The 27,899-nt window shown below is 41.0% G+C and overlaps 2 protein-coding genes across 11 annotated transcripts in view; one reads left to right on the forward strand and one right to left on the reverse strand.

The window, feature by feature from the left end:
- ALPK1 (alpha kinase 1) overlaps positions 1-10,569 on the reverse strand; it is a 123,935-nt gene extending 113,366 nt beyond the window's left edge. For 4 of the 10 annotated variants that reach the window (XM_070791054.1, XM_070791057.1, XM_070791056.1 and 1 more), the window contains exons 1-2: positions 10,026-10,561; positions 8,041-8,128 (exon numbers count right to left, since the gene is read on the reverse strand). The gene's annotated coding sequence lies outside the window, so the exon portion shown is untranslated. Of the gene's footprint in view, positions 1-8,040; positions 8,129-10,025 lie in introns of all 10 variants that reach the window. The other 6 variants (XM_070791055.1, XM_070791059.1, XM_070791058.1 and 3 more) reach the window with 4 other exon arrangements.
- Positions 10,570-19,943: 9,374 nt separating this feature from the next.
- TIFA (TRAF interacting protein with forkhead associated domain) lies at positions 19,944-27,739 on the forward strand. Its single transcript, XM_019962301.2, has 2 exons — positions 19,944-20,307; positions 26,389-27,739. Exon 2 carries the CDS (start codon positions 26,413-26,415, stop codon positions 26,968-26,970), a length of 558 nt encoding a protein of 185 aa, XP_019817860.2. The 5' UTR covers positions 19,944-20,307; positions 26,389-26,412; the 3' UTR covers positions 26,971-27,739.
- Positions 27,740-27,899: the final 160 nt, after the last annotated feature.

Genomic DNA, 27,899 nt, shown 5'->3' on the forward strand with positions numbered 1-27,899 from the left:
GCCAAAAAAGATGTAAGCAACCTATATGTTCATTGATAGACAAATAGATATGAGAAATGTGGTATACACATATGATGGAATACTATTCAGCCTTAAAAGGGAAATTCTGATAACGGCTACAATAAGATAAACTTGAGAACATCATACTAAGTGAAATAAGCAAGTCACAAGAGAACAATTCTACTCACACAAGGTACCTAGAGTTGTCAAATTCATAGAGACAGAAAGTAGAATGATGCTTGCCAGGGCTGGGTGGAGGGGAGAATGAAAAGTGATTGTTTGACTGTACAAGGTGAAAAGAATTCAGTGGATGGATGGGAATAACGGTAGCACAACAAGGTGAATGTAAATTAATACCACTTAAATGTGTACATTAAAAATAGTTATAAAAGTAAACTTGATGTGCATTTTACCACAATTCATGCAAACAATTTAAAAATAGTCAGTAGGCCAGGAACCCAACCTGGCTCTCTGTGATGACCCAGAGGGGTGGGATGGGTGGAAGTGCAGGGGGCTAAGGAGAGAAGGGATATACATATAATTATGACTGATTCACACTGCTGTACAAAATTGTAAAGGAATTTTCCACCAATTAAAAAATAAGGGAAACATAAAAAATTAATCAGAAGGAAATACACCAACATATTGAGCTTTTGCCTCTAAAGTCATACTTTTTGATTATTTTCCTCTTTTCATATTTTCTACAGTGACTATATAGAGTTATAGCACTAGGAAAAAAAGAATTCAAAAGTTTCATATGAAAACTTACCCCAAATCTGTGTTTATTAGATTTCAATCCATTTCTGGTTTAGAAGAACCTCCTAGTTAAAAAAAATTTTTAAACGCAGAGGCCTTTGAACGAACACAGTAAGAAATAGTCTCTAAGTTTTTATTTCCTGCATTGTGTCATAGGTATTGCTGCATGCTTGCTATCTGAAACATCCAGATAAGTGGACAGAGGAAACTCATGTTCCTTTGTCCCCCAAGAGAGTGGAGAAGTTACAATTGGTCATCACTCTTCCTCGCTTTCGATTACACAGGAAGACAACTATTACTCCAATCAGACTTTTGTTCCATCACTCTACTGAAAATGCCTTGATCAAAGTCACTGATAAACTCTATATACCTAAGTCCAGTGGTCCATTCTCATTCCTCATCTTAGTCAACACACCAACAGCATGTGATGCAGACCCTGCCTCCTCTACCGCCCTCCAGGACACCACAGTCTTTTGTCTTTCCTCCATCATTACGGGTCACTCCTTCATGGCCTTTTGACTGGTTCTCTTCCTCTCCTAAATCCCATCCGGTTGGACTGTGCAAAGGCTCAGTCTCTGGTCCTCTTGCTTTCTCCATCTAAATCCACTCCTTGGTGATTTCATTTAGTTTATGGTTTTAAATAACATATGCTTCCCTGGTGGCTCAGATGGAAAATCTGCCTGCAATGCAGGAGACATGGGTTTGATCCTCGTGTGGGGAAGATCCCCTGGAGAAGGGAATGCCTACCCGCTCCAGTATCCTTGCCTGGAGAATTCCACGGACAGAGGAGCCTGGTGGGCTACAGTCCATGAGGTCACAAAGAGTTGGACACGACTGAGTGATTAATACTTTAAATAACATGTATTGGTTGAAAATCATTTATTTCCTCTCTCCCATTCAAACTTCTCTCTTGAACTTTACAGAAGCATATTTTCAATTGTTTGTTTTATTATGTGCATTTGGATATTCAATAAGCATCACATTTTCAAAAATGTCCACATTGAAATCCTGATCTGCCTCAGCTAATGACTCCCCATTTCCAGGAAAGTGAAACGAAAGGCCAGCTCTTAGAGGAACTGTGTGTTCAGAAGAGGCTGAGTGGAAGCAGATGGGGTGATTGGAAGGGATACATCTTTGGAGAAAATTTGGCCAGGGGAACTCCTTGGTTCCCTCATGTCCGCTGAGTCTTTTTCTTTGTATGTGTGCAGCTTCAGTCTAAGAAGTTTTTCCTCTGACAACTGTGACTTGTGGGAATTATGGTGTTAAGATGCTGTGGAACTTCTGAAATCTGTTGCATAATAAGCAATGCTTTTCTTTCACTCTAACTTCCCTTTTCACACATGGTGGCTACTAGCTTGCAAATGAGAGTTATTACCAGCCTACCAGATGCTTCCCAGAAGCCATGATCAAGAAGTATTTAGATCATAAATGATTTTAAGGTTGTACCACAGTTATTTCTGATATATTTTTTAAGACTCTAGAATTTTGAAACATTTTATTATTGTGAGAGCAAAACAGTGTTACTGTAAAAAGTTTGGAGAAAAAATATGGTAAAAAAGAAAAGAAGAATTACCCATGGTCGCACTAAGAAATAAGCATTGTAGTTTGATAGCATTATTTCTATGCATAGTTATAATATTTATGATGAAGTTTTAAAAACTGTAAGTTCCCAAAATTTAAGTATTCTTTGACCATAATCAAGCAGTCGGATATTTGTCTCTCAACTGTGATGCCTAGATACATTCAGAAGTGATTTAACTAAACATTGTAACTCCGTACATATTTCGGTGGCGCTTCTTTCACTCATGCTGCTGCTGCTGCTGCTAAGTCGCTTCAGTCGTGTCCGACTCTGTGCGACCCCATAGACGGCAGCCCACCAGGCTCCCCCGTCCCTGGGATTCTCCAGGCAAGAACACTGGAGTGGGTTGCCATTTCCTTCTCCAGTGCATGAAAGTGAAAAGTGAAAGTGAAGTTGCTCAGTCGTGTCTGACTCTTAGTGACCCCATGGACTGCAGCCCACCAGTCTCCTCCACCCATGGGATTCTCCAAGCAAGAGTACTGGAGCGGCTTGCCGTTGCCTTCCTCTGTTTCACTCATATCCTATGGTTAACTTGGGGGCAGTTTCTGCATGTGTTATCTCTTGTTTCTCTGTCAGCCTTACTTCAGAACTAGACTTCTCACCACTTTGCCTGCCCCCACATCCCACCTAACACAGATGACTGATCCCAACCCTCAGTAGTAACTGTTAACTTTTATCAAAGTGTTCCTAAGAAAAGATCTCTCCTACTGCATATGTGGCAGGCATGTTCACTTAATAGCAGGACGCAGGAGCCTGGGGTAAGGCCAGAACCTCCTTTGGAGTTACTTGTTCAAGTCAGGAAGGCAAGTGAAGGACAGACACAGTTGCAGGTACCGGGGAAGGTCTGGTTTGGCACGTGTGTCATCTTACTCAGAAGGGATATCGAGAGACAATTGGCAGAGTTCTAGTAAATGGTTGGAATTCGAGGTAGAGGAAGGGTATTGCACGAGGCAGAGTAATGAAGTGATGTTAACAGCATAGCAAAGAGGTGGCAATAATAATTATTACCATTTATTAAGTAAATATGATGAATAATAGTACCTGTCTCACAAACTGTAGTGAGTATTAAATAAAATAAATGTATATAAGCCTTGTAGCAATAAGACTGACATACAGCAGTCTCCCCGTATCCACAGGAGATTGTTTCTAAGACACCCCAGTGGATGCCTGAAACCATGGATAGAATTGATGGGATAAAATTTATATGTTAAAGGAAGACAAGAAAAGTTAAGCATAAAATTCTCTCTCCATTTGGGCCTTCTCCCTCCCCGTTTAGTGTGCAATGTTCACCTGCATTATAAAGGCCCCCTTGTCCATGGGATTCTCAGGATTCTCCAGGCAAGAATACTTGAATGGGTTGTCATGCCCTCCTCCAGGGGGCATGAAGGGATGCCCCCTGGAGGCATCCATTCGATCCCACCCCAGGGATCGAATCTGCATCTCTTATGTCTCCTGCGTTGGCAGGCAGGTTCTTTATCACTAGAGCCACCTGGGAAGCCCAATACATTAACCAGACCTCAAAGGTGGGAATGCAAAGATCAAGTTTTTCCTTTTTTCAATGCTAACACTGTTTTCTTCTTAACTTTATTGTGAATTCAATTTTGGTTGACAGTAGCAAATCCTATATATACCCTAATACATATCTAAGACAAAGTTTAATTTATAAATTAGGCACAGCAGAAGAATAACAATAATAATAAAAGAGAACAATTGTAACAATATACTATAAAAGAAGTTACACGAATGTGGTCTCTCTCTGTTTCTCTCTCAAAATAACTTTTTGCATAAATTTAATGCCTTTCTATTTTAACTCCATATTAATCACAAACTATGGTCAAAACATTTGTAATTTGATGTGTGGCAGCCAAACTAGCACAAATTTTATTTTCTTTCTTCACAATTTCATGAATAGAAGACTTGTCCTTACAGTAGATCTTAGCAAATTCAGCATACAATTTTTTTTCCTTTCCTTATGAAGTCAAGAACTTTAATCTTTTCACTTAGAGGAAGCACTGTATGGGATCTCTTTGGCATACCTGAATTGCCAGTGTCACTACTCTGGCTCTTCAGGGCCATTATGAAGTAGAACAAGGTTGACTTACTGCTGTGACGATGTGCTGGATAACCAAGACGGCCGCTAGGTGACTAACAGTGGGCAACACTCCACAAACACTCAAATCACGAGATTCACGTGAGGGCCAGACAGCGCAGGATTTCATCACGCTACTCAAAAGGGGAGGTAATTTCATATTTTGGGGGCGTCCCGGTGGTGTCAAAGGTAAAGAACTGGCTTGCCAGTGCAGGAGACATAAGAGACATGTGTTCCATCCCTGGGTTGGGAAGAGTCCCCAGGAGGAGATCATGGCAACTCGTTCCAGTGTTCTTGCCTGGAGAATCCCATGGACAGAGGAGCCTGGGAGGTACAGTCCATAATGTTGCAAAGAGTTAGACATGACTGAGGAGAAGGCAATGGCACCCCACTCCAGTACTCTTGCCTGGAAAATCCCATGGACGGAGGAGCCTAGTAGGCTGCAGTCCATGGGGTCACTAAGGGTTGGACATGACTGAGTGATTTCACTTTCACTTTTCACTTTCATGTATTGGAGAAGAAAATGGCAACCCACTTCAGTGTTCTTGCCTGGAGAATCCCAGGGAAGGGGGAGCCTGGTGGGCTGCCGTCTATGGGGTTGCAGAGTCGGACACGACTGAAGTGACTTAGCAGCAGCAGCAGACATGACTGAAGCAACTTAGCAAGTACCTGGTGGCTCAGTTGTAAAAAATCTGTTGCAGGAGACACACATTTGATCCCTTCCCTCTGAGAAAATTCCGCATGCTGAGGAGCAACTAAGCCCAGGCACCACAACTGTTGAGCCTGTGTTCCAGAGCCTAGGAGCTGCAAATACTGAGCTCATGAGCTGCAGCTACTGAAGCCCACACTCCTAGAGCCGGTGCAAGACAATGCAGTGAGAAGAGTAGCTCCCCCACCCCCAGCAACTAGAGAAAAGCCCGCTCAGCAATGAAGGCCCAGCACAGCTAAAAAGTTTTCTTTTTAGATTAAAAAGAATTAAAAAAATAAAATTTAGGAATTTCTGAAATTTTTTCATTTAATATTTCTGGATCAAGAGTAAATAAACCATGAAAAGCAAAACCATAGATAAGCGGTGGGGGGGGCGGACTACTGCACAGAATATGCTTAATAAATATGCATTAATAAACAATGAATGTGTGCATACTCAGTCATGTCCAACTCTTTTGCGACCTCTGTGGACTGTAAGCCCACCAGGCTTCTCTGTCCATCGGATTTTCCAGGCAAGAATACTGGAGTGGTTTGTCATTTGCTTCTCTAGGGGGTCTTCCTGACCCAGGGATTGAAACTGTATCTCCTACATCTCCTGCACTGTAGATGGATTCTTTATCCCTGAGCCATCCGGGAAGCCTGAATAATAAACATTTATATTATTATTTACAGGGGCTTCCCTGGTGGCTCAGCGGTAAAGAATCGACCTGAAATGCAGGCGATTCAGGAGATATGGGTTCAAACCCTGGGTTGGAAAGATCCCCTGCAGGAGGGCATGGCAACCCACTCCAGTATTCTTGCCTGGAGAATCCCATGGACTGAAGAGCCTGGCGGGCTACAGTCCATGGAGTTGCAAAGGGTCAGACTCGCCTGAAGCAACAGAGCACATATTATTATTTATTAATTTAGCAGCGGTGAACAGATTGAATGTCATTTATGGTGAGTGAGAGACATGTTTCCTTGGTTTATCAGACCTTTAGATACTGCCTGTTTGTGAATTCCTGAACTCTGGGATCTGTTCACTTCATGTTGAATCCTAGCCACACAGTAGTCCCCTCCTCCCAGTCGCTTTCCGTTCATCACACATTAGGAGATCTGGTTCTAATTCTGTCTGTGTCACAAACTAGTTGTGTGAATTTAGGCAAGTCACCTTTCCCTGCTAGACCTCAATTTCCTCACCTTTAAAACTGGGGGAGTTTTAGAGATTATCATGCTAAGTGAAGTAAGTTAGACACAGAAAGATAAAAATCGTATGACATTACTTACATGTGATCTCTAAAAAAAAGATACAAAAGTACTTATTTACGAAACGGAAACAGATTCACAGACTTCCAAAACAAACTTAAAGTTACCAAAGGGGAAAGGCGGAGTGGTGGGGGATAAATTAGGAGATTGGGATTAACATATACACACTAGTATATATAAAACAGATAATCAACAGAGACCCCCTGCATAGCACAGGGAACTCTACTGAATATCTGTAATGACCTCGATGGGAAAAGAATCTGAAAAAGGATACATATACATGTATCTGTATACGTATAATGGAATCACTTTGTTGTACACCTGAGACCAGCACAACATTGTAAATTACACTCTAGCATAAAACAATTTTATGTATTCTTTTTAAAAATCTATTTAAAAATAAAATGTAAAAAAGAATGTTAGGAAAAGAAACAATTTTGAATTAGGAGGGTTTGCTAAGGACTCCATAGTCCTTTCCAACTCTGTGATTCTACAATACTATTTCACATCTCTCAAAATTCAGCAGCAAGTAATAGGATCAGTGTCAGCCTGGTCTGCTAGCATAGCAGCTACATGTTCTCCATGGGACTTAGAATTATTTCCTCCCTAGAATGAATCCCTTAAAATTGCCAATATGACCATTTTAATGGTCACTGGCACATACCATGATATATTAATGGCCCTGGACCTGCAAGATGTTTATCATGTCCTCCCCAAACTCCTACCTTCCAGCCCCAACCCCACCCCAATTTCAGAGTTAATGGTGTCTCAGTGAAACAGGCAGAATGGAGCCATAATCCTTACTCTGAGTAATTCATCCTCTCTATGATTCTTATTTCAAAAACTATTAGCTAGATTCTGCATCTCTTCAATTTTATGACAAGTGGTGAGGGCTGCAGGTCTGATAAAAGTTTGATAAAGCATTTCTTTATCTATCTATATTTTGTACATCTATAATTAGGCAATTCAACAGATCGTGTTAACATTGAAATCTGTCACCAAGGACCAGTGAAATTCAAAGATACTTCACTGGTTCAGAAAATATCCACTTCTCAAACATGATAGGGCAGTATCTCCAAAACTTTCGTCAGTCACATGCCACCTTCACAATCTTTACTATATCTGTGTATTACCTGTAATAGTTTTTATTTAATCATTTTCTTAAAATCAATAGTAAATTTATTTTTACTTAACATCTTCCTGAGCAATAATATCCATGAAATTATAGATTTTAAAAGCTAATTACATTTTCAATGTACCTTGAACTAAGCACAACTCAAAGTTTCAAAGTAGGGATATGTGTCACCTAAAATCGGTGATTTGTATACCATACTTTGGGCAAGTTAAATGAATATGTAACTGATATTTAAGCTGCGATCATCTCTTTCTGTTTTTTCAGCCATAGAAGAAAGACGGCATCAGATAATATTCTTACTTTTAAATCTGTCTGTCCCATAGAACTCTAGAAACAAAGGAAATCACAACATCTTCATTGTGATTTGCAAAGCAACATGGCAAAAATAGATGTCACTGTCAATAAGAAGGTGGCTCAGTGGTAAAGAATCTGCCTGCCAATGCAGGAGATGCAGGAGAAGAGAGTTTCATCCCTGGGTTGAGAAGATCCCTTGGAGGAGGAAATGGCAAACCTCTCCAGTATTCTTACCTGGAAAATTCCATTGACAGAGGAACCTGGTGGGCTACAGTCCATGGAGTCACCAAAGAGTCGGACACAACTTAGCAACTGAGCACGCCTGCGCGTCAGTAACAAAGACCAGAGTATAGAGAGAGGTAGCAAATACAATAAAAAGAAATAGGAATTAGTTTACACCAAAAGTTTGAATGTACAGTCCTGTTAAAGTTCTTCAAGCTAGAGACTTAAAACTCAGGAAATAAAAGCATTTCCAATGAACATTTTATTTTGAAAAGCCATCATTTTCTGAAATAGATTAAAGGACAGGAAAAGCAGTGTATGTGCTATGTTCTGGGAAAAGGGTCAGTGAAATTCTTTTGGAATGGGAGAAGCCATGGAATTTCAGAAATATCTTGAAATGCACACATTTACTCTTAATAAAAATTCCAGCTTCTAAACCCAAGCTTAAATCACACAGCACTTGAAGGGAGACTGTTACAGCTTAACAAGTCAGGTGCACTCATTACACAGTATTATTTTGTGTGGGATTTTATAATGTCCATCATAATTTACATATGGCTTTTTCAACTTCAAAAAATATTTATATACATTTATTGTCTCCCTACTCATGCAAGTAGATGAGTATAAAATTCTGGTATCTTGCTGGGGGAAGAATTGAAGAATTCATCTCAGGCTCAGAAAGACATTTGCAGTAGAAAGTAAATTATTGCTAGAATAATTCAAAGTCTTTTGTTTCCTTGAGGCTACAGGTTGATAGAATTTGGACAGAAGAGATGCGAAGAGAGACAAATTTTTTTGGATATAAAGCGGATAGAAAGACTTGGTTTGACAATTGTTTAGGTCTGTGTGTCTTCTAAGTGGTAAATTAACCTACACCCACCCCTACCCCAAATAATGCATACCATACAGTCACATAATCTGTTGACAGACCAATCAGTTCCTAGGGGAACACAGCTTCTGTGGTACGACTGCTATTGCTCTTTTTAGTTCGCAGGGAAGAAAGAGGAGAAACAAAAGAATGTGGAGACAGTGCTGAAACACCAGTATAGACTTGTACAGCAAGTCATTCCAAGTGAGGAATTATAAACGTTTATAACAATAAAGTATCAGCCAACCAAAAGTGGATACGGTTTCTCATAAGAGTACTAGCTGCACCAAGTCTAAAGAAGAGGCAGATAGATGCGGACACTACAGAGATGCCATTACGTTGTGACATAAAGTCTCCTCCTTTCTGATCCTGCCTCTTTGCACACTCACCCACCTGCAAATTCCAAACAATTCTAAAGGTTTTTAACCTGTGGCTTTCCAAAGTCATTTGGAGCCTTAATTTTAAATGCTAAAATTGGCATTAAAGAATAATGCTTTTAATGAAAACGCTTTGGAATGAAAAGACTCTTTGGAATACAAATACGAAAGAATTTTAATTTTTCTAGATATTTTCCCTGTACATAATACTTCTTTATATGTAGAATTCCCCTCGGTTCTTCCCAAATGAGAAGAGTAATTCTCCAGCCTTATCTGTTTCCTGGAGAAATTATTGAAGCCATCATAAACGTGATAGCTGCTGTTATCACTGCCTACATACTCCAGCCAAACGTCCCAGGGTTAATTTTTCAAATAAGTAATCCCAACTACTTAATCAAACACCTCAATTCAGTGATAAATGAAGCCAGATTTTCACTAACAGCTCTAGCATGCCTCTGGACTTGAGGACTTTATCATTTAAACCTTAAAAAAAAAAAAAAAAAAACCCGTTTCTTTTCTTCTCTTCCTAATAACCTAACACCACTATAGGTGACCCTTCCCCGCCCCCCACTCCCCCTCCTTTTCTAGGGAGTTTTCAGAAGTGCAAATGTTCTAGAAACTCCAAAGTTATTTAAATGTAGAGAAGACCACCGGATGGAAACAGGATCACAATTTAAGAAAATACTTCCTTAAAAATTATTCTTTTATACCTACGTATACTGCGCTTTTGTCATTAAAAGGCTGATACTCACCATTATCTCGAGGAAGAGGAAATACACTTTAAACCAGCAAATCTAACTCTTAAAAAGTTAATTACAGCACAAGTGCCCTGAAATATACTGTTTTTTATAAACAGCCTCCATTTCAGGAAGTAGGAATTTAAAAGAAAACACGGCCTGTTATTGTCTCAGAGTTTGATTGTGTAATTCAGCTCGGGCACTTTTCAGCAGTTCTGTGCCATAAGACACTCCCCTTTAGGAATTGCTTTAGTGAAAGGTATTCTGGGAGTTGTATTGCTACAGAGAATTTCCTTCGTCTTAAGAAAGTGTAAGAAAACTCCTTATTTGGATTGAGTCAGAATGGAGAGCCAGTCCACTGAGAGAATGTCAGTTAGAAGAAATGAGCATGACATTGTTTTTGATCTATTATCAAAAGAAATTCTTGTTAAGGCTCCAGTCAGTACTCTATTTTAGAATTAGTGTGTACAGCTGAGCTTGTCACAGGGACACCTATATTACCAAGTTTTGGGGGGGTTGAAAATTGAGGTTGGAATTTATCTCATAGAAAATCTCGTCGGGCTGCTTGATTTAACAGTGAGGACTGTCTAATTGCATCACATAGTGGACATCATCCTTCAGTACAAATCTGCGCTCCAAATTCTGACAAAAAATAACAAAAGTACATGAAAAGGTTGGTAAATGCTTAACATTTTATTGAAAAAATTATTGATATCAATAACTTTTAATTTTCTCAGTCCTTTTTGAGCCTGCTGGGTTAAAGAAGTATCCTCTCAAGTGAAGGAATAAAAGATTTCATTAGTAGTAATTTGATAAATCTTGGTAGAGCCCTTTTGATATATTTCCCCAAAACTGAGAAAGTAAATGACTAATAAAAAGAAAAAAAAAAGTTTTAATTGTTAGTCATGTCCGACTCTTTGCGGCCCCATGACCAGGCTCCTCTGTCCATGGGATTCTCCAGGGAAGAGTACTGGGGTGGGTTGCCATTCCCTTCTCCAGGGGATCTTCCTGATCCAGGCATTGAATCTGGGTCTCCTGCATTGCAGGCAGATTCTTTACAGTCTGAGCCACCAGGGAAGCCCTGGTAGAACAATTCACTCTCCCAAACTGGCCCTTTTCTTCCTGCTTCCATAGCCTCTGGCTCTCATAATAAGTGATTGGGGATTCCAGGATCAGATCAACTGGGGATCTCATAATCCACTGGGCTCCTCTAACCAAAAAAACCATATTAGTGTTCTATTGTTACCTAAAAATTAACACAAATTTAACACCCATTAAACAATCTGTTCTATGAAGTAAATATATTTATAAATGAAGATGCATTTAAATGTTTATAAAATGATATTATAACTAGAGCATCGACATTTTATAAGTATTTAAGAATTTCAAAGAAAAGTTATAAAGGTTCTTCGGTATACAAAAGCAAAAAAAACCCAAAAACAACCCAGCTCCCATTTATTATTTCAAGTTCTTGTCCGACAGAAATCTGGGCACATTAGAGCTGAGAATGCTACAGTTCTCATGTGAAGCTTGGAATAGGGGCTCCTTTGAGGCCCATGCGGGTTGTTGGTAGAATTCCAGAGAAGGATCAAGGTTGCCATTTTCTTGGTTGTTGTTGACTGGGGACCACTCTTAGCTCCTGGATGTCAACCACAGTTCCTCACATGTGGTCTCTGCAGGCAGTTCTTGATATGAAAAAGGAAAGCGCTAAGAGTGTCCAGCTCTTGTGACCCCAGGGACTGTAGACTGCCAGCCTCCTCTGTCCAGGGGGTTCTCCAGGGAAGAATACTGGTGTGGGGTTGCCATTTCTTTCTCTAGAGGATCTTCCCGACCCAGGGATCGAACCCAGATCTCCTGCATTGCAGGCAGATTCTTTATTGACTGACATGGATGTTTGCTTTCTAGGCCAGCAGGGACCTGACTGCCTGAAGGGCTGAGCCCTTTTAAGAATTCACATGTTTAGATCAAGCTCAACCAGATAATCTCCCTTTGGAATCAAAGACAACTGATTAGAAACCTCTCCTCACATGAGAGACATCTTGTCATATTCATGGATTTTGCCCACATTCAAGGCAAGGAGATTTTACAAGCTGTGTATATCTGGGGATGGGAAACTTGGGGGTTATCTCAGAATCTTGCCTACCACACAACTTCCCCTCAAGTGTCCAGGGAGGGGCAGAACCGATGCCCTGGGACAGGCCAACTCCTCTCTCTCCATCCTTCAAGGGCCCTGCCAATTTCCTTCTCACCATCTGATCATTCTCTTGACAACCTGAATTTTATTGCAGTTCTCCACATGTGAAAAATATTGAAACATCAAAAAATTAAGTGAGAATTTTCTCTCAGGAGACTTCTTTCATGTGTGTGCTTAGTCATGTTTGATTCTTTGCAACCTCTGTGGACAAGCTTCTCTGTCCATGGGATTTTTCAGACAAGAATACTGGAGCAGGTTGCCATTTCCTGCTGCTGCTGCTACTGCTGCTGCTAAGTCGCTTCAGTTGTGTCCAACTCTGTGCGACCCCATAGACGGCAGCCCACCAGGCTCCCCCATCCCTGGGATTCTCCAGACAAGAATACTGGAGCAGGTTGCCATTTCCTACTCCAGGAGAAATCCCAACCCAGGCAATGCACCTGTGTCTCTTGGATCTCCTGCATTGGCAGGAGGATTCTTTACCCCTGGAGCCACCTGGGAAGCCTTGGTTTTTCTTAAAAAAAAAACTGTGTGTGTGCGTGTGTGTGCATGTAGCCATATTGCATGCAAATGAGACTGAAATTCAAACAGTTTGGAAAAGTACCCAATGAAAAATCTGTTCCATCTCCACCTTCTGCCCTCTGTCTCCCAAATTCTTTCTCTCAGATTAACCAATATTACAGTTCCATTTCTTGGATCTCTTTGTAGACAGTTCACACATTTACAGATATCTCCCCCCTCACCATCACAAATATAGCATTTTTGTTCTGCACTTTGGTTTTTTGCTTTAGTGGTGCATCCAGCAGATATTTCCACTTAGATCTAAATTGTTTTAACTGCAGTCGCTTAACCCCACAAACAGCGAGAAAGTGAAGTCCAGAGTAGCTTATCTTCATTCTCAATACTTTGGACCTACTCTTGTCCCCCATTTAGGGGACAATAGTAAAAGAGCTGAGTTATCTCAGTTGATCCTGAATGTTTTCACAGGTTGGCAGAGAGGATCAGCCTGAGATGGGGCACTTTCGAACTGAGTTAGTCCAAATCTGAACATCTGAGCTGGACTGGGGAGAGTTAGATGAGTCTGTATCCAAGATGCTTAGAGTGCACTGAGGAGAGGGGAGTATCATAGAACCCGGTTATGAGGCAACACAAAAGAGCGCCACTTAATAATTTTTTTTCTGTCGTGTGCGATTGCTCCTTTCAGTTCAGTTCAGTCACTCAGTTGTGTCCGATTCTTTGCAGCCCCATGGACTGCAGCACGCCAGGCTTCCCTGTCCATGGCCAGTTCCTGGAGTTTACTCAAACTCTTGTCCATTGAGTCGGTGATGCTATCCAACCATCTCATTCTCTGTCATCCCCTTCTTCTCCTGCCCTCAATCTTTCCCAGCATCAGAGTCTTTTCCAATGAGTCAACTCTTCGCATCAGGTGGCCAAAATATTGGAGTTTCAGCTTCAACATCAGTCCTTCCAATGAACACCCAGGACTGATCTCCTTTAGGATGGACTGGTTGGATCTCCTTGCAGTCCAAGGGACTCTCAAGAGTCTTCTCCAACAGCACAGTTCAAAAGCATCAATGCTTTGACGCTCAGTTTTCTTTATGGTCCAACTCTCACATCTATACTTGACTACTGGAAAAACCATAGTTTTGACTAGATGGACCTTTGTTGACAAAGTAATGTCTCTGTTTTTTAATATGCTGTGTAGGTTGGTCATAACTTTCCTTCCAAGGAGCAAGCATCTTTTCATTTCATGGCTGCAGTTACCATCTGCAGTGATTTTGGAGCCCAGAAAAATAAAGTTAGTCACTGTTTCCACTGTTTCCCCATCTATTTCCCATGAAGTAATGGGACCAGATGCCATGATCTTAGTTTTGTGAATGTTGAGTTTTAAGTCAGTTTTTTCACTCTCCTCTTTCACTTTCATCAAGAGTCTCTTTAGTTCTTCTTCACTTTCTGCCATAAGAGTGGTGTCATCTGCATATCGGAGGTTATTGACATTTCTTCTGGCAATCTTGATTCCAGCTTGTGCTTCTTCCAGCCCAGCATTTCTCATGATATACTCTGCATATAAGTTAAATAAGCAGGGTGACAATATACAGCCTTGATGTACTCCTTTTCCTATTTGGAATCAGTCTCTTGTTCCATGTCCAGTTCTAACTGTTGCTTCTTGACCTGCATATAGATTTCTCAGGAAGCAGATCAGGTGGTCTAGTATTCCCATCTCTTTCAGAATTTTCCACAGTTTGTTGTGAACCACACAGTCAAAGGCTTTGGCATAGTCAATAAAGCAGAAGTAGATGTTTTCCTGGAATTCTCTTCTTCAATGATCCAACAGATGTTGGCAATTTGATCTCTGGTTCCTCTGCCTTCTCTAATTCCAGCTTGAACATCTGGATATTCACAGTTCATGTACTGCTGAAGTCTGGCTTGGAGAATTTTGAGCATTACTTAGCTAGTGTGTGAGACGAGTGCAATTGTGCAATAGCTTGAGCATTCTTTGGCAATGCCTTTCTTTGGGATTGGAAAGAAAAATGACCTTCTCCAGTCCTGTGGGCACTGCTGAGTTTTCCAAATTTGCTGGCATATTGAGTGCAGCACTTTCACGGCATCATCTTTTAGGATTTGAAATAGCTCAACTGGAATTCCATCACCTCCACTAGCTTTTGTTCGTAGTGATGCTTCCTAAGGCCCACTTGACTTCACATTCCAGATGTCTGGCTCTAGGTGAGTGATCACACCATCATGGTAATCTGGGTCATGAAGTTCTTTTTTGTATAGTTCTGTGTATTCTTGCCACCTCTTCTTAGTATCTTCTGCTTCTGTTAGGTCCATACCATTTCTGTCCTTTATTGAGCCCATCTTTGCATGAAGTGTTCCCTTGGTATCTCCCTTGGTAATTTTCTTGAAAAGATCTCTAGTCTTTCCCATTCTATTGTTTTCCTTTATTTCTTTGCACTGATCATTGAGGAAAGCTTTCTTATCTCTCCTTTCTATTCTTTGGAACTCTGCATTCAAATGCGTGTATCTTTCCTTTTCTCCTTTGGCTTTTGTGTCTTTTCTTTTCTCGGCTATTTGTAAGGCCTCCTAGGACAACCAATTGCCTTTTTGCATTTCTTTTTCTTGGGGATGGTCTTGATCACTGCCTCCTGTATAATGTCATGAACCTCTATCCATAGTTCTTCAGGCACTCTATCAGATCTAATCCCTTGGAAAATATTTGTCACTTCCACTGTATAATCGTAAGGGATTTAATTTAGGTCATACCTGAATGGTCTAGTGGTTTTCCCTACTTTCTTCAATTAGTAGCCTAGGAATGCTTAAACCATCCAGAAAGCATTTAGCTTACTCTGTATATCTGTGAGCAACACTCACAGCATTTGGCTGTGTCAAATTTGCTATTGTTGTTTAGTGCTAAGTCATGTTTAACTCTTTTGCAGCCTCACGGACTGTAGCCTGTCAGGCTCCTCTGTCCATGAGATTTCCCAGGCAAGAATACTGGAGTTGGTTGCCATTTCCTTCTATAGGGTATCTTCCCCACTCAGGGATCAAACCTGAGTTTCTTGCTTGGCAGGCAGATTCTTTATCACTGAGCCACCTGGGAAGCCCTAACCAAGCTTTAAAGCCACCTCAAGTCTTCCTTCATTAAACTTACTGGAAAGGAGTTTAACCACATTATGTGTAATTCGAAAGATGTTGACAGTCCATGAGTAGTTGTGAGTTCAAGAGAAAGTGCTTGAAACTTCAGAATCGAAGAATGGGTTTGTCAAAATGACAAAACCACATTGAAACAAAAACAAAAATGATTTTGTTCCTTTCCAGAGAGGAAATCTACAAATAAGAGGGCCTCAAAAGTGACTTTTAGCGGGACCCTTCTCACGAGCACATTTGTGAGCACGTGCTAGAATTCTTACCTTTCTTCAGTCCGATGTGACTTCAGCTGAAGTATTTTCACAGGGCACTTCTTATGATTCATTGTTTTCAGAGAAATCATAGCTTGAGATGAGTGTATTTTATAAACCTCTTCCTGTAATAGCTAGTAAACTTCCACCACAGAAAGTCCTACTGTATTCCTTCAACAGCGAAGGCATTTTCTTTATCAAAGAATGATTTCATGTTTTTCTGTAAATGCTATTGTTACTCTGTTTAAACTCTGACCCTGAATAACAATAAAACAAGTTAAACCTGTAGTAAAACTTTAAAATAACCTCTTCTATTAAAAATGCATTTAGTGGTTTTACACAAACAGAAACAGTAAGAAAGTAAAGCACATACTGCAAATTACTTTGCCTAATTTAGATATTAGTGATTTAAAATCTCCTTTTTAAAGTGAAGTACAAATAACTTATGATACTATATGACTTCCAGGTATACAAGGCAATGATTCGATATTTTTACGTTTTATGATCACTCTGGTAAGTCCAGTTACCATTTGTCAACTAAGTTATGACATTGTTTATTGTATTCCTTATCTTGTACATTATATCTCTGTGACTTATTTATTCTATAACTGGACACTTATAAAACATACCATAATCAGTATGTTCTCTGTATCTATGAGTGTTTCCGTTTTCACTGTTTTTTTTTTTTTTCTTTTCCAGATTCTACATATAAGTACAATTACACAGTATTTGTCTTTCTCTGTCTGACTTATTCCATGTAGCATAATGCCTTGTAGGTTTATCCATGTTGTCATAAATCCCAAGATTTCTTTTTTTTTATGACTATGTTACATTGTAAATATTTACCATATCTTCTTTACGCATTCATCTATCAGTGGACACTTAGGTTGCTTCTATATATATCTTGGTTACTCTAAATAACGCTGCAATGAACATTGGGGGTGCATATACCTTTCCAAATCTGTGTTTTGTTTCCTTTGGATCAATATCCAGGAATGGAAATGTTGATCTGTATGGCAGTTCTATTTTTAATTTTTGTGGACTCTGTCTACTGATTCCCATAGTGGCTGTGCCCATTTCCATCCACCGTGCATGAGGGTTTCCTTTTCTCCAAATCCTTGCCAATATTTTTTTGTTGTTTTTTTTTGATAATAGCCATCCTGACAGATGTGAGATGATATCTCATTGTAGTTTTGATTTGCATTTCCCTGATGATTAGTGATGCTGAGCATTTTTTCACGTGCCTGTTGGCCATCTGTATGTCTTCTTTGGAAGAATATCTGTTCAGGTCTTCTATACATTTTTAATTGGATTGTTTGGTTTTGGAAATGTTATTATAATAGTTATATGAGTTCTTTGCATATGTTGAATGTAAGCTCCTTATCAGATACGTCATTTGCAAGTATCTTCTCCCATTGAGTATGTTTCCTTTTTGGCTTTTGATGGTTTCCTTCACTCTGCAAAACCTTTTTAGTTTATGTACTCCCATTTATTTTTGCTCTTGTTGCCCTTGCCTGAGGAGACAGACCCCTCCCCCCACAACCCCCTCACAAATATTGCTAAGACCAGTGTCAGAGTGTAATGTCTATGTTTTCTTCTAGGAGTTTTAGGTTTCAGGGCTCACATTTAAGTCTTTAATCCATTATGAGTTTATTTTTATATATAGTGTAAGAAAATGGTCTAGTTCTATTCTTTTGCATGTAAACCGTCCAGTTTTCCCAACATAAATTATTGAAGAAATGCTCTTCTCCTCCCTGTATATTTTTGCAGCCTTTGTCTAGACTAATTGACCATCGGCACATGGGCTTATTTCTGGACTCTATTCTGTTACGTTGATCTCTGTGTCTGTTTCTGTGCCAGCACCATACTGTTTTTTAAAAAGGCATTCACTCATTTTATTTTTTTAACTCATTAATTTATTCTCTGCTGCTGTGTGTGGACTTTCTCTAGCTGTGCTGAGTGGGGGCTTCTCTAATTCAGCATGTGGGCTGCTCCTTACCGGGGCTTCTCTTGTTGCCAACCATGGGCTCTAGGCACACAGGCTTCAGTAGTTGTGGCCCACAGGCTTATTTGCCCCACAGCACGTGGAATCTTCCCAGACCAGGGACTGAATCTGTGTCTCCTGCCTCGGCAGGTGGATTCTTAACCACTGGACCACTAGGAAGTCCAGTACCATACTGTTTTGATTACTATGGCTTTGTGGTATAGTTAGAAACCGGGAGTTGTAGCCAGCACCAAACATCTCTTCAAACCTTTAAGGAACAAAAACTTTTCAAAGGTGCACTCTTGGCTGTTTCTCAACTCGCACAAACCATTTTTGGTTTAAGGCCCATTATTTTTAACCAGTTGTCAGAGGGAGAAAACGATTACTGAGCTTAGAGTCTGACCTGGAATTGAAGGCTTATTCAAATTTCACTTTGGGTAATTTAGCAAATCAAATAAGTCATCTTAAAGGACAGAGAAACATGGGATAATGTTCAGCATCATGAATTTTATCATTTAATTTTGTCTATTAGTTCATCAATAGAACTGAGTTAAATAATCCTTTGCAATTTATAGAACATTTTCATATCTTCTTTCATTTTAAAGGTTAGAGATCAGATGCTGCAATTCAGAAAACATTATTTTATTGTGTGACTTTATTGGTGTAGTCAAATTGCATGTCTTATCTTCCATCTGCTCTAATGTTCTTTGACAGAAAAAAGGTCGTGACTGTCCCTCTTTCAGGGAAGAAACGGCAAGTGTTGATGATTAACGAACAAAATGCAGCCTTACAGGAATCTGCTTCACTTACAGATGCGCTCATCCTTTCTCAGCCTTATGGTTCTCGATTATATGTAACTCTGAGAGCTCAACACCTAACCCCTCCTCAGAACCTCTTTATCAAGTGGTGAAGCAAGAGCAAGCATCACCGTTGTTTTATTGCTGGAGAAATGGACCCATAAACAAGCACTCATGGAGTCAAGGGTGGAGCCCAGACAAATGAAAGGCTTTCACCAGACAGTTACCAGAACTGGTGGGCGGTTTCCCAAGCCCTGGAGTAAATGGGCCAGTACGACCTCGGTCGCTGCAAGCTTTGTCCTCCTGCCGCTGTTCTGGGTCCTTTTCCTCCTCACACAGCCTCCTGTCTCCCTCTAGACACCTATTGTCTTTAGGCTCTCTCCACCTTTAGTTCATCGCAAATCTTCTCCTTGAGGCAGGAAAATAGTGTCAGCTTGTTCACCCTAAGTTATAAAAGCCTCTTGGGAGGTTGTGTTATCAGCCCTTACTTTTGGAACCCGGAACCCTGGGTGTTGAGTGAGGAGTCCCTTCAGGTGGATGGCGGGGAGAGGAAGCCCCTGGATTCTAGGGTGTAAGGTGAGGGCACCATGGGGTAGCAAGGGGTGGCTTAGGAGCTCTGGGGCAAGTTTAAATCCTGCCGCTCCCCTCCCCCCGCCCCCCCGGAAACCTAACCACTTTCTGGGCCTCAGTTTACTCATCTGTAAGGGGGACCTACTCTCCCGACTGTGACGATTAGAAAAGAATAATACGGGCCCTGCACCTGGCTTGCTTGCTAGGTTAATTCAGCTCTTCTCTCCCCACCCTTGGCAGTGTGTTTGGGAGGGAGGGGTGCCGGAGAAAGTCGCCCTTACTGTTGGGGTGATCGCGTCCCCTTTTCAAAATTCACATCCTCTTCGGAGGGGCCCTTGTTTGGCAAGCGGGGTCCCCGCCGGGCTTATCGCGCTTCACACCCGACCTGGAGGCTGGGCTTTGGGTCTGAAAAGGCGGCTGGCGAAGAGCAGAAGGCGCCAGAGCGGAGCGGGGGCGGGGTGGGCGGAGGGCCGGGCGGAGTCCGGGAACCTCCGCGCTTTCGGTCTACTTAAGGGAGGGCTCGGGGGAGGGGGCGCACTCGGCCGGTGAGTAGAAGGAGTCGCCGCGCGCGCCGCGGGGCCTGGAGCCCGCAGTTTCCGTAGCCCCTGTAGCCCCCGACTGGGCTGCGTCTGCGTCCCTCTCCCCCTCGGTCTTGTCGCCCCGTCCCCCACCCCAAGCCCCCCGCGCAGTAGGTGCAGCGCAGCCGGCGAGCGCCCTCCCCGGCTGCGGCGCGGTGAGCGAACGTGGCAGTCGGCGGTGGGCGTCCCGCCATCCCGGGCCTCCGCGGGCTCGCGCGCATTAACCCCGTGCCGCGCTGAGAAAGCGAAGGGAAGTTCACGGACACTCGAAACCCAAGGTACCTGCCAGGTGGCGGTCTGGGGGGCGCGGGGGCGGGGTGAAGTGGGGCTGCGTCGTGTCTATTTATCCCCTGGAGAGAGAAGCTCTGTCCAGGAGTCTTCCGGAGCGTTGCAGGGAAAGTCATCACCTGCTCCTCCCGCTGGCTCGGCTGCGGGCAGACGCTCGAGCGATTATTTACGGCGTGATTTTAGCTTTACAATATAGAGGAATATTTATAAATAGAGCGGAGGAGCACTGACAGGAACTATTGGGATGCGTGTTCCTTGTACTTTTCTGTGCTTTGCAAAGTACCCCCCCTCCACCTTTAGTAAATAGAAAATAAGTGTAGCGGTGAGCTACACTTCATTTATGAAGTGTAGCTTACCGCTCGATTGCGTGTACACCTGCCTTGCTTCAGCCTGCTTGGTTACGAAAATAACGTAATCCGTGGTTTTCTGGGACTTTCTCTAGCTTTCAGATTGAAAGGCATTTCCCAAATTTTTCGGAGCTTGAATACACACTGAGCCTCGCAGCGGAAGTCCGCTGCCACGGAGAATCCGACGCAGCAATTTTGGCTGGAAACAAGCCAATCAGGCAGAGTGGGAGAAAGACACCATCTCTGGGGGGAAAATCCTGAGCTTTTACTAAGGCTTTCCTCCTGCTGATTTTGGTTTTTACGACTCTTTTAGCAAGACCTGTTGCTTAACTAAGTATTGATTCTGCTCAACGTTCCGTTTGTCTTCAGAGCCACACTGCTGGGTGATGACCTGGTGCGGAGGGTCAGGATAGCTGTTTTTTGCTGTGCTTCCAAGTTTTCTCTTCCTTACCGGTTAGCTCAGTGTCAGCAAAGTTATTGTGTTGATTTGTTAACACAAATATTACTGTATGCCACACATCATTCCAGTGTTTTACAGCTTTTTGATAGAGAACATGGTTTACCAGCTTTGATGATAATCTCTAATTCCATTTAGTTCCATAAAAATCAGGGGGTTTGTGACCTCCCAGTTGGCTCAGATGGTGAAGAATCTGCCTGCAATGCGGGAGACCCAGGTTTGATCCCTGGGTGGGGAAGATCCCCTGGAGAAGGGCATGGCAACCCACTCCAGCATTCTTGCCTGGAGAATTCCATGGACAGAGGACCCTGGCGGGCTACAGTCCATGGGGTCACAAAGAGTCAGACATGACTGAGTGACTAACACTTTCTGACTTTGTAAAGAAAATACTTGTTATATGTTTGAATAGATATTAGATGCACATGGTATAAAATCCCACAGGTACAGAGTGTGCAGTGGAATGCCTCCTTTCCACCCCCTACTCCAGGTTCCCTCTCTAGAAGCTCCCTCACTATAAGCTCTTGTTCTTAGGTTTCTTTGATAACTTAGGCCAAACAGATTTGAAAAAGCTACTTTTGAGCACCTGCACACTAGTGATTATTTAAATAAGCCACCAATTTTATCATTTTGATTTTTTTTTTTTTTTGTTAGTTTCTGTCTTTGTTTTTCTCCTGACCACTCTGAAATGTCAGATTCAGGTCACTTTGTACAGGGAACTTGCAGCTCTGGAAATTAATGAATAGCTTAGTTTCTAAGTTCCCTGAAGTCTGAGACCATGGTTCACTAACTTTGGAGCTCCCTAACCAGCCACCATAATTACTAGCGACACCCCAACATACATACATCAGGCTTAAGGATAACTGATACTCGCTGTAATCTGGTGTTTCACAGCCTCTTCTCCTACGAGGAGGCAGTAACAGTACATTTTTCTTCTCAACACTAGATTCCTGGTGTCTTGCTAGTTTTGGTACACCCGCCCCATGGCCCTCTTCCCTGCTGATTGGCTGCTATAGTTTGTGAAGTAACTGGTAACGGAGTAGTGATGTTTGTAGTTGGCAAGAGAGAGTGCGCATTTCTGCTGTGTTTGAATCCTCCTTTTGGCAGGGATTTGTGACCTGGGCTACCTAGCTAAACCCTGAGACTTAGCTCCCTCATCTGTGACGTGGTGATTTTGACCGGTTATTTTGAAAAGCAGATAGTATCAATAACCTCAGATATGCAGATGACACCACCCTTATGGCAGAAAGTGAAGAAGAACTGAAAGTGAAAGAGAAGAGTGAAAAAGTTGGCTTAAAGCTCAACATTCAGAAAACTAAGATCATGGCATCTGGTCCCATCACTTCATGGCAAATAGATGGGGAAACAGTGGAAATAGTGGCTGACTTTATTTTTTGGGGCTCCAAAATCGCTGCAGATGGTGATTTCAGCAATGAAATTAAAAGACACTTACTCCTTGGAAGAAAAGTTATGACCAACCTAGACAGCATAGGTTGGGTCCATCTAGTCAAGGCTATGGTTTTTCCAGTGGTCACGTATGGATGTGAGAGTTGGACTATAAAGGAAGCTGAGTGCCGAAGAATTGATGCTTTTGACCTGTGGTGTTGGAGAAGACTCTTGAGAGTCCTTTGGACTGCAAAATCCAACCAGTCCATCCTGAAAGAGATCAGTCCTGGGTGTTCATTGGAAGGATTGATGTTGAAGCTGAAACTACAGTAACTTTGGCCACCTAATGCGAAGAGCTGACTCATTTGAAAAGACCCTGATGCTGGGAAAGATTGAGGGCAGGAGAAGGGGACAACAGAGGATGAGATGGTTGGATGGCATCACTGACTTGATGGACAGGGGTTTGGGTGGACTCCGGGAGTTGGTGATGGACAGGGAGGCCTGGCGTGCTGCAATTCATGGGGTTGCAGAGTCAGACACGACTGAGTGACTGAACTGATACTGATACTGATGTATAAAGAGCTAGCACTGTGCCTGGCATATGAAAGGCATACAGTAAGTGGCAGTCTTGTTACTGTTGAGCTCTGTAATCATTTCATATATTCATAAGAAAGGTGAGTGTGTATGTTAGGGAACATCATGGCTCAGTAACTGCTTAGAAGGAGGGTTCATTTGCTGCTCATAAGTCTCTATGGTTCTGTCTTTAGCCCTCACCTTTGAGACCCCATGCTTAGCTGTTCCTTCCATGGCACTGATGTGGCATATGGAAGGAGGAGAGACAGGTCTATCTACATAGTGGTTTTTAAAACCTACCCTTGGAAATAAGCTTGCATGTTACTTCCATTCACATTTCTTTAATATGGTTGACACTGGAATGGGAAGTATCATTTTTCCGAAGGGGCAGAACTAGTAGGGATAGGTCTGGTAGTGAGGGGCAGCAGATGGTAACACAGTCTACCTCAGTGTTTGCTGGAGGGTCACAGTTGTGAAACCAGAAGTTCATCAAAAGCTGAGAATTGATTCACCTGATTTATAACCAAAATGCCAGAGTTTTCCTCTGCAGTGAATAATATATCTGCCCTGGGTAACTAGGCATCAAGTGTATAGGGCAAAATTTTCTTGATGGTGGATTTGCTCAAAAGACTAAATTCTAAGCTAATAGGTTATATAAAGATCACAAGAACAAAAGTTGGGTGTTACCAAAAGACAGTATCCAGAATATACTGCGTTTTAAAATCCAGGTCTCCTTTTGGAACTGTTACTGTGCAAAGCCCAAGAATGCATTTGAGTGATGGCAGTGTAGCCCAGACAAGGCGGACATCATGATGATAGATTCTTGCTCTTTTTAGGCTTTTTACTTTTTAACAGCAAATTCTTTTCTTGTCAGCCACTAATTGCATCATCTCATGACTTGTTATAATTATTCTCCTTTAAGCTGTCTGCTTCTTGAATAATGACTTTATTATTGTAATTAAAGTATTTTCAAATCATGGTGATTAACCAGTTCTACCTGCAGTGTGTTAATTGTTGCTGCCTTTGGTTTCATAGCAATTTTTACTACTCTTGCCCCAAGATTTTGAGTATTCTTCTCTTTTTCTGCTTATAGCTGGGCATTTGTTGTCTGATTGGCTAAGGCAATATGATATAATAATGTTAAGAAAGAACTTATTATGAAAGCAAATTAAAAATATATTTCTAAATCAATAAAAAATTTTGCTTTGTTATATCATTTGTTGAGTAATTCAATAAACTGAGTTTGATTTTTAGCAATACAACTATGCAAAACAGAAGAAAAGATTGTACTTTAAAAGCAAACATCATGGAAAGAAAACATTGTTTTTTTCCTGTTTAGCAAGCATAATTTTGATAGCAATATCTAATATAGATGGCAGACAAAAACCAGTAAAACTCCAGATTACCTTAAGACTGTTGCTCCCCAAACCCCACTGTAAATACTATATAGTATTTAAAGAATGCAGGGAGCACTCAGTATCATTCCATCTCCTGGTGTAATTTACCACCGCACTAGTTTAAAGGAATTCTATGCAGCTGTTTAAGATTGAGGTATATTTACGTGTATAGATAAATGGAAACAAATCACCCACTTGTATTATTAACTGAAAAAAATGCAAGGTCTAGAACTAAATACAGTATGTTCCTATTTGTGAAAGAAAATTTTTTCTTTGTAGAAAATGTGTATGTCTTTGAACACGAAGTTTTGCTTGTTGGGTAAATAATTCTGTAAGGATAAAACCAACTTTTACAATGGTTGGCTCTGAAAGAGTTAAAAAAAATGATTAGGTCAGAGAGGGAAGATACTTAAAAAGATCCTTTTTTAAGCATTTGAATTTTTAAAATCATGTGCATGTAATTCTTTTAAAGCGAAGTAGTTTTAAAGTGGCAGTTTTGTGTCAAACCTTTCATAGATTTTAGTAACTAACTGTTTTGTTTTGCTGCTTAAGCTACTCCACTGACTATTTAAGGTACATACAGTGAAGTGGGGGAGAAGACAATGGCACCCCACTCCAGTACTCTTGCCTGGAAAATCCCATGGACGGAGGAGCTTGGTGGGCTGCGGTCCACGGGGTCACTAAGAGTCGGACACGACTGAGCGACTTCACATTCACTTTCCACTTTTATGCACTGGAGAAGGAAATGGCAACCCACTCCGGTGTTCTTGCCTGGAGAATCCCAGGGACGGGGGAGCCTAGTGGGCTGCCGTCTGTGGGGTCGCACAGAGTCGGACACGACTGAAGCGACTTAGCAGCAGCACAGTAAGTGGAGGAAAGGTCACCACAGGGCTATGCAACTCTAGAGAGATGTGGTTAAGAACAGTTAGATTGTGCTGCTTGGGGTAAATGACAGTTTGTCTGTCCAGTCATTAGGAACCATTGACAAAAACAAATAACTCCAGTATGAGTACAGACTATGATATTTAGAACTACCTTGTGGAAATTGATTATTTTTTTAAAATAAAAAGTGTATAATGTCTAAATTTAAAAATTGTAGAATATTTAAAGCACTTACTTTTTTACCCCTTTACCTACTAGAAATCTAAATCAGGATATAAAGGACAAATGTTGCAGTTACTTTGTTTCTAATGTCTACATTTCTTTAGTCAGGATAATACACGGTAAAAATCACAGAAGCCTTTCTCTGACAGTTATTCATACTGTTCCATCCAAAATAATACAAAATTCATAATACATTAAATTTTAATTCAGCTAGTAAACTGTAGGTTTTCCTTATATGTATATCCTCTGAGGATTTAAACCAAAGGGATTCTTTTTTAAAAAAAAATTCACTTATTTTTAATTGGAAGATAATTGCTTTACCATGTTGTGTTGGTTTCTGCCACATATCGACATGAATCAGTATACATATTTCCCCTCCCGCTTAAACCTTCCTCCCACCTCCCACCCCCGAAGAGAGTCTTTATTCCTGATTTTCTTCCTAAAGTACAGACAGCTGTTCTATTTGGTCTGGGCCCAAGTCATCCTATTTAAATGAGAAAGGAACTGAAGTCTCTGTATGCTTCCCCCCACTAAATCATTTTATCAATAGTCATTCCTTGTTATTGTCCAGATTATGTCTTACTGTCAAATTGGAAATGAAAGAGAAGAAAATATAATGTACCAGTTCATATGGGGCTTGGTATAAGATTTCACATATCTACTAGTTAAATGAAAGCATATTGCTTATGTATTGTTTTCTTAAAGTCTAAATCAGTTACCTATTGGAAAGCTTTTCATCAAAATATTGGAATCAAAGATCTCAGAATCTGATCTCTGGGGTGAACTAATGTGCTGATTTAATTGTTGCAGGCAGGTCAGATTCCGGTGCTCATCATGTCCAGTTTTGAGGATGCGGACACAGAAGAGATGGTAACTTGTCTCCAGATGACTCTTTACCATCCTGGCCACCAGCGAAGTGGAATATTCCGATCAATAAAGTTTTTTAACCGAGAGAAACTCCCCACCAGCGAAGTGGTGAAATTTGGCCGAAATTCTCACACCTGTAATTATATCTTTCAGGACAAACAGGTTTCTCGAGTTCAGTTTTCTCTACAGGTGTTTAAAAAGTTTAATAGTTCAGTTGTCTCTTTTGAAATTAAAAATATGAGTAAGAAGACCAGTCTGCTTGTGGACAACAAGGAGCTGGGCTACCTAAATAAAATGGATCTGCCAGACAAATGCATGATTAGGTTTGGCGACTATCAGTTCCTGGTGGAGAAGGAAGATGGAGAGTCATTAGAATTTTTTGAGATTCAGTTTTCTTTGTCGAAAAAACCTCTCCTGCAAGAAAACAACTGGCTTTCCCAGGAGCCCATACCTGAGTGTGGCAGCTATTCATCCTGTTTGACTCAAAACAATTCTCCCATGGAAGTGGGTGAAAATGAGTGGTAAATGCTGAAAGCTAAGAGAATTATGAAGGACGAAGAACTCTGTACTCGTTTTATAGGCATTCCACTTACTAAGTTTCTTAGTATAGTATTGTACTGTCATTTGTTAAAGCTAAGTTTGAGATCTGGTATTATTGTTTGAAGTCTGCAAATTGTGTTAGTAATTGATTGAGTCACCTGTCGCATTGTTGGATGTGTAAAGAATTTCTCTTAAGTGTATATGAGAGCATGAATGTACAACACGTATTCTTCATGATGAAGGAACAGTGTTCTCAAAATAAGGTTATGTTCTTTTCTTTTTATGCCTGATTTTTTCCCTATGTTTTGTATTGTTTCATTTTGATTTGTATGTTATCATCTCTTGGTTTGGTCATATTATCTCACAGCAGCCATTTGTTTTCAAGGTCAAGGCTACAAGCAAATTATGTGTGTTGTAGCCTGTTGGATTTATAGTACCAGAGTATTACAACAGGGCATGTTTTAGTGTGTGTGCCATTGAGGTTTTAATATGGGAAGACTTACTTATTATTTGAGCAATAATACCTTTTCTGTGTTTTTTATCTAGAGAATTAGTGTTTATTCCCAAGAATACTGTTCTCCTTTTGTATATTCAGTATGTGAAACTGATACTTTATAAACATTTCAATGAACCACTGTTTAGAATTATTTTGTGTACCAAATTTTAGTTTTTTAATGTACTGCAGGGTTTTTAACTCCACGAATTCAAAATTTTAACAACTATGTATCTAATAAAGTCTAATTCTCTAACCGTTTTCTTTGGAACTCCTTCTGAAGGAAGAACTGTTGTTGATGTCTGTAAGGGAGGAATGCAGGGGGCCACGAAAAGGCTGTGAATTCAGACGCATCCTGCTGTGTGCATGCTGGCTCCATTCTCCCTTTGTTCCTACCTCCACACGGCGGCAGGTGGCCAAC

Source organism: Bos indicus, chromosome 6 (assembly GCF_029378745.1).
Source record: "Bos indicus isolate NIAB-ARS_2022 breed Sahiwal x Tharparkar chromosome 6, NIAB-ARS_B.indTharparkar_mat_pri_1.0, whole genome shotgun sequence".
Lineage (NCBI taxonomy): Eukaryota > Metazoa > Chordata > Mammalia > Artiodactyla > Bovidae > Bos > Bos indicus.

Coding starts and splice junctions, on each gene's coding strand:
- TIFA (XM_019962301.2), top strand. CDS start 26,413: ATGTCCAGTTTTGAGGATGCGGACACAGAAGAGATGGTAACTTGTCTC.